The sequence below is a fragment of the Lacerta agilis genome, chromosome 4 (genome assembly GCF_009819535.1).
Source record: "Lacerta agilis isolate rLacAgi1 chromosome 4, rLacAgi1.pri, whole genome shotgun sequence".
Lineage (NCBI taxonomy): Eukaryota > Metazoa > Chordata > Lepidosauria > Squamata > Lacertidae > Lacerta > Lacerta agilis.
The window spans coordinates 14973543-14986314 of NC_046315.1; the positions used below are offsets into that span (position 1 = coordinate 14973543).

Sequence of the window (12772 nt, forward strand, 5' to 3'; positions counted from 1 at the left end):
GCAATTCAGCCACTTCTCTTTCCAGTCTATTTCTGAAATTTCTTTGTATTAAGACAGCTACTTTGAGATCTTTTATAGAATGTCCTGGGAGATTGAAGTGTTCTCCTACTGGTTTCTCTGTCTTGTGATTCCTGATATCAGATTTATGTCCATTTATCCTTTGGCGTAGGGTTTGGCCTGTTTGTCCAATATAGAGAGCTGAAGGGCACTGTTGGCATTTGATTGCATACACAATGTTGGAAGATGAGCAATTAAATAGTCCTGAGATGGTGTGTTTGATGTTGTTGGGACCAGTAATGGTGTTATCCGGGTTTATGTGGCAGCAAAGTTGGCATCTGGGTTTATTGCAGGCTCTGGTACCAGTGTCCATGTTGAGTCCTGTTTTTGTATTATTGTGGGTGAGGAGCTGTTTGAGATTGGGTGGCTGTTTGTATGCGATGAAGGGTCTTCCTCCCAGAGCTTGAGAAAGAGAACTGTCATTGTCTAGGAGAGGTTGTAGATCTCTGATGATGCGTTGTACTGTTTTAACTTGGGAGCTGTATGTGATGACTAGTGGTGTTCTGTTATTTTCTTTTTTGGGTCTGTCTTGCAGCAAGTTCTCTCTGGGTATCAGTCTGGCTCTGTCGATCTGTTGTTTAACTTCATCAGGTGGATATTTTAGTTCTAAAAAGGTTTGCTGTAGATCTCTTAGGTGAGAGTCTCTGTCTGTAGAGTTGGAACAGATGCGGCTGTAACGTAGGGCCTGGCTATATACAATGGATTGTTTGGTATGTTTGGGATGGTAGCTAGAAGCATGTAGATATGTTTGTCGGTCAGTTGGTTTACGGTATAAGGTGGTGTCTATGTGTCCATCCTGTATTTTTATAGTAGTGTCCAAAAAGTGTATTTCTTGCATAGATTGGTTCATAGTTAGGTTGATGGTGGGGTGAAAGTCATTGAATGTCTTGTGGAAGGTGTCCAGGGTCTGTTGACCATGTGTCCAGATAATAAAAATATCATCAATGTAACGCAGGTACAAGAGAGGTTTGAGTGGGTAGGAGTTTAGGAAACGTTGTTCTAAATCTGCCATGAAGATGTTGGCATACTGTGGGGCCATGCGGGTGCCCATTGCTGTGCCGTTGATCTGAAGGAACAGGTCCTCACCAAATTTGAAGTTGGTGAGGAACAGGTCCTCACCAAATTTGAAGTTGGTGCATGCACACGAAAGCTCATACCAGGAACAAACTCAGTTGGTCTCTAAGGTGCTACTAGAAAGAATTTTCGATTTTGTTTTGACTATGGCAGACCAACACGGCTACCCACCTGTAACTGGAACCATGAAAGGATGTGCAGGGAGGATGCTAATTTTAACTGATGGGTTCAGCTTATATGCATGGTTCCTTACTTCTCAGGGAATTCAGCTCATATGAGCACAGCACTCAGTAAGAGAAACCAATACACACACATTTTAACAAGATCCGAATCCAGGTGAGAGGTGATGAGCACTGAAATGTATAGACGTGTTCATACCGGTATATTTCCATCCTACAAACTATACAGGTGGTAGAGGCACATACAGGCCCGTTGATTGGTTGAATCATGTATTACCTCTGTCACCTATTAACTCATCCTTTTTGTCAATCTGTGGACCAGGAGTTCCAAAATTGTGGTCCATGGACAACGAGTGGTTTACATGCTTCATTCAGGTGGTCTGCAGCCTGTCTGGATTTGTGGTTGTGTGTAATACAAATAAAATACAATTTATAAGAAATGAAGGAAGCTGTACAATACAATTAAAAACCATACAGCATCTGGCTCAAAGCTACAACAAGACAAACAACATACAAGATCCTCAGCTACTTTAAGGTGGCCCATAGGGAAGAAAGGTTGGGAACCACTGCTGTTTATAGAACATAACACAGAGGGCAAAAATATTGCAAGCGGCAGGAGTGTCTCGCTGAAAATGGGAGCCCTGTGTTGAAATGTCCCTTTGCAACGTGGAGTTGAACTCAGCCTGTGTCTTGTCTCATGGTGTCCAAAAACTACACATGATGGAAATCATGCCAGGGAGGGTGGGGATATTCAGCATGCTCCACCACTCCCCTTCCCTGTGTTGCCTTTGCCCTATCAGTTTATTCCTATTTTACTTCCACAATTCATTTCACACTTTAACAACATAGTCTCTAAGCTGTGTCCAGTAAGGTTAAAAAGATACAGTAAAGGTGAACTCAATGAAAACTAATAGAAAAATAAGAAAACCTTGCTTGAAATAAAATAAAAAGGTCTTCATCAGGTGCTGGGAGTTCAGCAAACGAGGGGGTCTGTCTCAGCTGGGCGGGAGAGACCTCCACAAATAGGAGGGCAAGTGTCTGAAGCTGGGAGCCTCCTGTATTCATTGAGGCTCCCTGGGCATTCAAAACACTATAAAATCAGGGTTGTGAAACATGGATGGATCTTCCACAGATACAGGAGGCTTTGTGCTCCATAACTTTGCCTATACAGAGTGACCTGTATGGTGGTGGATGGGGTAGAGGTAGTGTTCTCTCATTGGTTTGCTTAACTCCAGGAGCACAGCTGCCTAATGTCGAATGTCTAATCTTAGGTGCCTAATCTCCAGATCAATGTTTTCTACAGTGACTAGCAGTGGCTCTGCAGGGTTTTGGGTAGGGTGTCTCTTCCAGCCCTACTTGGAGACGCTGGGGATTGAACCCGGGACCTTCTGCATGCAAAGCAGATGCTCTCATCCCTAAGCCACAGCACCTTCCCCAAAGAAGGACGCTTGAAGATAGGGCTGAGTACAGCTATTGTTGGTTGCACCATCTCTGGTTGCACGAAGAAGCATCTGCTCATGCAGTTTTGAACCTGAGGTGAAAGTCAGGGTGGGGTGGAGGGTGAGCTTTAGCTCTTGGTTCTGTTAAAGTGCATGAAGTGAGTCTGGAAATCCCTTTCACTCTCCTCATTTCCCTTCACTCATGCAGCCTTTTGTGAGATGCCAGAGAAGGAGCTAGTGATATGGAGAAGTGCATAGCGTTGGCAGGGAAAAACCACCTGCTTTGCAGGCAGAAGGTTCCATGTTCAATCCCCAGCATCTCAGGTTAGGACTGGGTTAGATCCTTGTCTGAAACCCTAGACAGCTGCTGCCAGTCAGTGTAGACAATACTGAAGTAAATGGGCCAGTTGTCTATCTCAGTAGAATGCAGCTCTCTGTGTTCCGGGGCATAGGATAAGCTTGACAACACACTACGCAGATGAGGACAAGATGAATGCAGAGAGTTTCTGTTGATTCCACCACCAGCTACATGTTCCTTGGAACAGGTCATTCAGTCCTCATTGTATGCTTTTGACAAAAGAGTCTCTTGATCCTACCTCATCATTGTATTTTGTATGTGGCAAACCCTGACCCATTTACGTCTTCACTGAACAATGATTCTTCTTGATTTCTCCCTATCCACTAAGATCAATAAACAAACCTTGCTGACATTAGCTTCCTTTTATCTATTTGATGAGCTATTATTTTGTGTGTATTTCTTGAATACACACACACACACACACACACACACGCTATTCTCATTCTTCGCCTTCAGTCCTATTGAAGCATTCAACCAGTAATATTAAATTGCTCCAAATCCTCATTATTTCAGCCCATGAACTGTTGCTCATGCACTGAACAGTTTGGCTTCTTCGTCTTTTGTCTCTATTTTGTGCCAGATCTTAAACTCTTCTTCTTTGAAGTCCAGGAGCTTTCAGTAAAATGCATTTTCTAGTAAATATGTATGAAATCACAGTCTTGTTAGTGTAATCCTATGCATATTGATTTAGAAGTAAGCCCCACTGCATTTGATAGGTCTAACTCAGGGGTGAGCAGGTATAGGATAAGGCTGCAATTCTAAACACACTCACCTGGAAGTAAACCCTGTTGAATTTAGTGGGGCTTACTTCTGAATAGACATGGGTAGGATTACTGTGCAAATCGCATAATGCAGGCAAGCAAAGTCCATAGATGAGCTGCAGTCGGTCACATAGATCCTAGCAGGTGGTGCTGTATAAATACTACAGCCCAGTTAATGATTTACAGGTGGCTTTGCCTATGTAGTGCCCTCCAGATATTTTGGACTGCAGTTCTCACCAGCCCCAGCCAATACAGCTGTGCTGGCTTTGACTGATGGGAATTGTAGTCCAAAATGTCTAAAGGTCACCAAAACAAAATAAAAAATAAAAAAAATTCCTTCCAGTAGCACCTTAGAGACCAACTAAGTTTGTTCTTGGTATGAGCTTTCGTGTGCATGCACACTTCTTCAGATACACTGAAACAGAAGTCACCAGACCCTTATATATAGTGAGAGAGTGGGGAGGGGTATTACTCAAAAGGGTGGTGGAAATGGGTGATTGGCTGATAGGTGTGGAAAACCTGTTGACGACTGTTAATGACTGCAATCACCCATTCACTATATATAAGGATCTGGTGACTTCTGTTTCAGTGTATCTGAAGAAATGTGCACCCACACGAAAGCTCATACCAAGAACAAACTTAGTTGGTCTCTAAGGTGCTACTGGAAGGAATTTTTTTATTTTTTATTTTGTTTTGACTATGGCAGACCAACATGGCTACCTACCTGTAAAGGTCACCAAGTTGGCAATGGTTTGTTCACCCTTTTACAGCATCTCTGCACTATAGACATAAACTACTGTGATCTCTTCAAAAAGCGGTGGGAAGTGTAATTAGACATTTATTTACTTATTTGTGTAAAAGCATATCATGTGTATATTTTAAAACCTCTATGCGGTGCACACTATGTACTGTATAAAAGTGACATCCGTGAAAACAAAAATATAACCTCAAACCATATATACCGTAATCAAATGAAAACGGAGATTTGGGGATTCATACACATAAATCGGGGTCCATTTTTGTGGGTCAGGCAAAACCTGAGCAAAAAGATAAAGTCTTTCCAAGACACCCAAAAGCAACTGATGGTTGCTGCTTCACATATGGTTGAGGGAAGGGCATCATTCCACATTTTGTCGGTGATACTGGGGTTCCAGAGAGAATGATCAGCACAGCCTTGAAATGTCAGTTTCCTGCAACTCCTTGGGGAGTGTCACTTGGTTTTGAAGGTCTTGCCCACAGATATTCTGCTTCATATTAGATTAATCGGCTTGAATTCTGCACTTATATCAAGATCATACTTCAGATTTCTCGGAGTGGTTTGTACAGGGATCCCAACTGGGCAGTGATCAGCCCTAGTTCTACTTGGTTTTAGTATAAAATGCAGCTGTGTGCATGCAGAGTTAGTCTCACCAAGCAAAACACAACCGTCAGGCCATTAATGGTGGCTTACCACGTTCTTGACCAGGCATCCCCAAACTTGGCCCTCCAGCTGTTTTGAGACTACAATTCCCATCATCCCTGACCACTGGTCCTGTTAGCTAGGGATGATGGGAGTTACAATCCCAAAACAGTTGGAGGGCCAAGTTTGGGGGTGCCTGTTCTTGACAAAACTTGTTTTTGCTGCCCACTGGGGACGGCAAAAATAGTGAAGGTTGGGTTGGCAGCTGGCCATATATGGTTGATGGACTGAGTTTGAATTGGTGGGCCTTGAGCTATGCAAGCATGATGCGATACCAACAAGTGAACTTTGAACATATTGCTCATCATTTTTACATATTTACATTTCATTTTTGATATATATCCCTATTTTTTTCTCTCTTTTAGGGAATACTGGGAACACATTCAAGATTGAGCCAGTTCTAGGAATCATCACGGTGCTGAAGGAACCAGACTTGACCACTATGAACCAGTTTGTTCTGTCAGTCAAAGTGACCGACCAGGGCTCTCCACCGCTGTCAGCCACAGCTATTGTCCGCATATCTGTGACCATGTCAGACAATTCCCACCCGAAGTTCACGCACAAGGAATGGCAAGCTGAAGTGAATGAAAATGTTGACTTTGGAACTTCAGTTATCTTGGTCTCGGCAATCAGCCAGTCTACGCTAGTTTATGAGGTTAAGGAGGGCAACACCAACGGAGCCTTTGCTATAAACCCCTACTCCGGAGTCATCACTACTCAAAAACCCCTCGATTATGAACGCACTTCCTCGTACCAGCTCACCGTACAAGCCACAAACATGGCCGGGATGGCATCCAATGCCACTGTGAACATCCAGATCATTGATGAAAATGACAACCCACCAGTCTTCCTCTTCTCAAAATACCTGGGCAGCATCAGTGAGGCTGCACCTATAAATAGCATCGTTCGAAGCTTAGGGAATAATCCGCTTGTGATACGAGCCACAGATGCGGACAGTAATCAGAACGCTTTGCTTGTCTACCAGATTGTTGAGTCCACTGCAAAGAACTATTTCACCGTAGACTCCAGTACAGGTGCAATTAGGACTATTGCTGACTTAGATCATGAAACCATTGCACATTTCCATTTTCACGTCCACGTTCGAGACAGTGGAAATCCACAGCTTACTGCAGAAAATCCAGCTGAAGTCACCATTGATGTAACAGATGTCAATGATAACCCTCCAGTTTTCAGCCAGGCCATGTTTGAGACCATCTTGCTCCTACCAACATACATTGGAGTTGAGGTTCTTAAACTCAGGGCTGCAGACCCAGATTCAGAAGTCCCACCTGAAATGACCTACAGCCTGATTGAAGGCAGCACAGAGCATTTCCTCATCGATTCTGTTTCCGGGGTACTGACTATAAAAAACAACAGCCTCTCCAAAGATCATTACATGCTCATAGCAAAAGTATCCGATGGGAAGTTCTATAGCACTGCCGTAGTGACCATAATGGTCAAAGAAGCCATGGACAGTGGCCTGCATTTCACACAAAGCCTTTACTCCACATCCATCTCAGAAAACAGCACCAATATCACAAAAGTAGCCGTGGTCAACGCTGTTGGAAACCGCCTTAACGAGCCCTTGAAGTACAGCATATTAAACCCAGGGAACAAATTCAAGATCAAATCCACTCTGGGTGTCATTCAAACTACTGGCATCCCATTTGACAGAGAGGAACAGGAATTTTACGAGCTGGTGGTAGAGGCTAGTCGTGAGCTGGATCACCTGCGGGTAGCCAGGGTGGTTGTCAGAGTTCACATTGAAGACATCAATGACAATGCTCCAGTGTTTGTTGGGCTCCCATACTACGCCGCTGTACAAGTTGAGGCTGATCCCGGCACCCTGATATACCGAGTCACAGCAATTGATAAAGATAAGGATGCAAATGGCGACGTATCATACCTGCTGAAGGAGGACTATGGGCACTTTGAAATTGACAGGCACACTGGCAGTGTCACATTAAAAGCAGCCTTTAATTCTGACTTATCTAACATAGAGTATCTAATTATCGTCATTGCCAAAGATGGAGGCAATCCATCACTGTCTGCATCTGTAGAACTGCCCATTACGATAGTTAACAAAGCAATGCCCGTTTTCAACAAGGCTTTCTATACGGCCTCTGTAAACGAAGACATCGAAATGCACACCCCAATTCTGAGCATCAATGCAACCAGCCCAGAAGGTCAAGGAATCATTTACATCATTGTAGACGGTGATCCCTACAATCAATTCAACATTGATTTTGACACCGGAGTCCTCAATGTCATCAGTCCATTGGACTATGAAGTAAACCCCATTTTCAAATTGACAGTGAGAGCCAGCGATGCTCTCACTGGTGCCCGAGCTGAAGTAACGGTGGACTTAATTATCAATGATGTCAATGACAACGCCCCAGTTTTCGACCACTTTGCATATAATGCCACTTTATCTGAAGCGTCTCTGATTGGGACACCTGTTTTGCAGGTTGTTGCTACGGATGCAGATTCTGAGAACAACAAAATAGTGCAGTATCAGATAGTCCAGGACACCTTCAACAGCACAGATTACTTTCACATCGATGGCACGAGTGGCTTGATCCTAACAGCCCGCTTGCTGGACCACGAGCTGATGCAGCAATGCAGTCTGAAAGTGCGGGCAACGGATAACGGATTCCCACCCCTAAGCAGTGAAGTTCTAGTCAGCATCTTTGTAACAGACATGAATGACAACCCTCCCGTTTTTAACCAATTGATATATGAATCGTACGTCAGTGAGCTGGCTCCTCGGGGTCATTTTGTGACTTGCGTCCAAGCTTCTGATGCAGACAGCTCTGATTATGACCGGTTGGAGTACAGCATCTTGTCTGGAAATGACCGTACAAGTTTCGTGATGGACAGTAAAAGTGGGGTCATCTCCCTGTCAAACCATCGGAAGCAGAGGATGGAGTCAATGTACAGCCTGAATGTCTCTGTCTCCGATGGTTTGTTCACAAGCACAGCCCAGGTCCATATCCGGATTCTCGGAGCGAACTTGTACAGTCCTGTCTTCACACAGAGTATTTACGTGGCAGAGGTTAGAGAAAACGCCGCCCCTGGAACCAAGGTAATCCACGTGAAAGCAACAGACGGAGACTCAGGCATATATGGGCAAATAAGCTATTCAATCATAAACGACTTTGCCAAGGATCGTTTTTTGATTGATAACAACGGGCAGATCATCACAACTGAGAAACTTGATCGGGAGATCCCTTTGGAAGGTGACATCACCATATTCCTGAGAGCCCTCGATGGAGGAGGGAGAACCACATTCTGTACCGTGCGAGTCATAGTGGTGGACGAGAATGACAATGCTCCCCAGTTCATGACAGTTGAATACAGGGCAAGCGTCAAAGCAGATGTTGGAAAGGGTCATTTGGTCACCCAGGTCCAAGCAGTTGATCCAGATGATGGTGCAAATGCGAGGATTGCCTACTCGTTGTACAGCGAGGCCTCGGTTTCTGTTGCAGATCTGCTGGAAATTGACCCTGACAATGGGTGGATGGTAACCAAGGGCAACTTTAACCAGCTTAAAAACACAGTGCTCTCCTTCTTTGTCAAAGCAGTTGATGGCGGCATTCCTGTGAAGCATTCACTTATCCCTGTGTACATTCACGTTTTACCTCCAGAAACCATCTTGCCTTCTTTTTCTCAACCCCAATATTCCTTTACACTATCGGAAGACACTGTAATAGGTAGTACCGTTGATGTTCTGCATGTTTTGCCTAGCCAGGGTGCCACCTATAGCACAGTCAATGGTGAATTGCCAGGGAACAACAAGGATGGAGTGTTTATTATAGAGCAGGACACCGGCATCATAAAACTTGATAAGAGACTGGACCACGAGACAACTCCTGCCTTTCACCTTAAGGTTGCTGCAACTATAAAGCTAGATAAAGTGGATGTTGTTTTAACAGTGGATGTGGACATTAAAATTTTGGACGTCAATGACAACAAACCCATGTTTGAGGCAGCCAGCTACGAAGCCATCATAATGGAAGGAATGCCCATAGGAACCAAACTTATCCAGGTTAAAGCCATTGATGCAGATTGGGGGGCAAACGGTCAAGTCACGTACTCTCTCTCAGCAGAATCGGATGCTGACCCAGTCTCAGAGGTGTTCACCATTGACAGCAACAGCGGCTGGATCAGCACCTTGAAAGACTTGGACCATGAGAAGAACCCCACATTTGCCTTCACTGTAGTGTCTTCCGACCTAGGAGAAGCCCTATCCCTCTCATCAACCGCCTTGATCTCCGTCACGGTGACAGACATCAACGATAATGCTCCAGTATTTGAGCATGAGCTGTACAGGGGGTCCGTGAAGGAGAGCGACTCGCCAGGCGAAGTTGTGGCCGTCCTCAGCACTTGGGATGAGGATACATCTGATGTCAACCGCCAAGTCAGCTATCACATTACAGGTAATGGGCCTCTCGGGTTGGAGGGCTAAAGGCGGGGAGAGTTTGAACTCAGTGGCAAAGCACAGGTGCTCCGTCCATGACTTTTCTGCTTAAAAAGCACCTTGCATAGCAGAACTAGGAAATGCCTGTCTTTGCTTGAGACCTTGGAGGTCTGTCACCATTCAGAATAGACAGCGTTGTGCAAAGTGGAACAGTGGTTTGCCATAGTTCAAGGCAGCTTCATATGTTCATCTCGAACCTGTTTTGATCCCTGGCACAAGGAACCAATCGTAGAACCATAGAATTGTAGAGTTGGAAGGGATCCCAAGGATCATCTATTCCAGCCCCCTGAAATACAGGAATCTCAACTAAAGCATCCAAGACAGATGGTCGGCTTAAAAGCCTCCAGTGGAGAGAGTAATACGTATAGGTCCGGGTGCCACAAATTGCTGAGACCTTAACATGTCACGACGTAGATCCACACAAACCATTTCTAGGGTATTATTCTGTTGCTTGGTTCAGCCCTAAGGACATCCTGTAAAAGTGCATAAAAACAGGGAAAAGCATCATTTGTATTGGGCCTTTTTAATTTAACCAACTCACATTTCACACTGTGCTGCCATTTAGCAGCCTCTTTATATAACCCCCTTAAGATTTATGTTATCAGCATGGAAAGGATTGTAGCATTGTGCATCAGCCAGAGAAAATGAGCAACATTTGTTTTTCAGAGTAGGCTGAGGGGGTAGGCATTGGGTGGGTGGGAGACTTTTGTACATTCATAACTGTCTTATTTTACTTAATTAAAAAGCACCCTTTCCTAGATTGCAAACCTCATTAGAAACATTCGTTTTTAAAGGCATCAAGTAGCCGTAGAAAAGAAAGAAGCGATGGTTCCCATATATAAAAACAAATAAATAATATATGGCTTGGGCTTCTTTGACCTTTTTTAAAGGTTGGGACCACAAATAACTGTTGGGCCAACTTGCTATTAGCACATTTACTTTCTTCCCATTGTGCTGAGGGATTGTCTTAAGGATGGTGTTTTTTCATATTTTCATTCAGTGCATGCATGCGCACACTTTGTGGCCCAGCAAGTGGAATTCAACCCACTAGCCATTTGCTGCGGCCTGCCTGGTGTCAACCCTGTTGCTTTTTGCACCCAAAGCTCCCGTCATCCTCATCCTATATCACTTAATGGCTAAATAGAATTCTAAGCAGATTACAAGTTAAGGCCATATAATTTGGCCCTGGCAGCCATGAGTAAGTGAAGCTGCCTTACGCTGGAGCAGATTATTGGTCCATCTAACCCAATATTGTCTCCTCTGACTGTCATTAGTTCTCTTAAGGTTTTGTGGGCAGGGAGCTTTCCTCTTCATGTGCTTCCTGAAATCCCTTTTTCACTGGAGACGCCAGTGGTTGAATTTGAGACCTTCTGCATCCAGCCATGCGTTCTGTTGCCAAACTGAATTCTGCCCATTGAGCTAGCCACCACACCTCAAACAATAATCTTACCTCACAGGCTTTCTGTTGAAGGTAAAAACAAAAATGACTGACCTTCCTTGAGCATTTGTGGGAAGCTGTAGGGACTGGGTTGAATTACTTAAGAGAATATTCCACGTGGTATGGGAATGACCATTGGGTAGTGTGGGCCCATGATTGTGGAATGGCTTCACATCTTGCATGAGATGGCGGTAGATAAGCAGGGGATGCCAGGGTTGCGTTTGCCGTCCACTCAAACAAGATGTATCCAAACATGAATGTGACCGTACAACTTGGAAGCAGGGAAAAGCGATGAAGCTTTCCAGGACGGGTGGAAATGTTACTATCCCGCTAAAACATCTGCTTGTCCTCGTTAAGCAGGTACCATTTCATGCCAAGTAAGAGCCACGTTGTGTGCATTTAAGTGCCAATCCATAATGAGGCTCCTTAAGCCCCTTCTGCTGTGGTAATAGAGATACCGGGGGGGGGGGTTTGCTTTGCTCCAGTCCTGTGCACACTTATTCTTGTGTAAGGTCCACGAGTTACAGTTGCTGTAGGAAATACCAATCTCGCACATTAGCAAATTACAAATTACGTGCCCACAGCTGAGTACTCTTTGTTCCCCGATTTTCGGAGATAGGTGCAAAGCCAGTTTTAGGAATACAGTCTCTCTCTCATATTTAATCATCCTGATCTCCTAATGAAGTAACCCTTTTAACTTACTGCAAAGAGGAATTGGTGCCACGCTGAGGTTTCCCTTAAATATCAAATTAAACAGAGAGCTGCCCTAAGTCCCCCGGTCCATGCAGAGGATTAGATTTCATTTTAATAGAGGAGCCCACAGTTTGGGGGGCTGAGTCTCCAGTTCTCATTGCTGTCAGTGAATTCCAATTTTAAAACTCTTGTCTCACAAAGTGCATCAACAGGCATGAAGCACCGATCGGCATGGATTTGTGACGGTGTATGTTCAAAGTATTGCCGCCTTCAAGGGATTTAATTCATTCCTGACTATCTCCCCCGAAAAAGGAAAGTGAAACGTTATTTGGTGTGAAAGTAAAATCTTTCACACTCATAAATCTCTCTATATTTATGTATTATCATCACTGCACAATTAACTTTTAATTTTCAGACTAGAGATAAGGGAGAGTCACACTGTGGCCAAAGCATTGAATTGCCAGTTAGATGCATATGAAGTGGGAACTGCAGGAAGGAAGGGTGCTTTGAAAATGGAAGGACATTCCCTAAAAACTCATAGTGTGGTTCCTGCTACATATCCAGCAGAAAAAAGCCGTATCTGTGGCACCAATGGCATCAGAAAGACCATAAAGATGGGGTCAAGTGAGCCTGTCTCTTCACAACTGTGGTGCCACTGCTGAAAAGGCTCTGTTCTAACTCACAACAGTGCCTCGGATCTTAGATAGATTTCTGTGAAGTGTTATCCTCCATAGCACAAATATTTACACTTGATGAAGGGAACAGTAAGCAATGAGGTCAAAGGAAAATGCAACATGAGTGATGATGATGATTGATTATTATTATTAAAAATTG

The 12772-nt window shown here is 44.2% G+C and overlaps 1 protein-coding gene across 9 annotated transcripts in view; it reads left to right on the top strand.

Annotated features, from left to right (window-relative positions):
• Positions 1-12772, top strand: part of FAT3 (FAT atypical cadherin 3) — a 443200-nt gene that overhangs the window by 357712 nt on the left and 72716 nt on the right. For all 9 annotated transcript variants that reach the window (XM_033146109.1, XM_033146108.1, XM_033146110.1 and 6 more), the window contains one exon: positions 5693-9766. In XM_033146109.1, the coding sequence (XP_033002000.1) occupies positions 5693-9766 (4074 nt within the window). The remainder of the gene's footprint in view (positions 1-5692; positions 9767-12772) is intronic.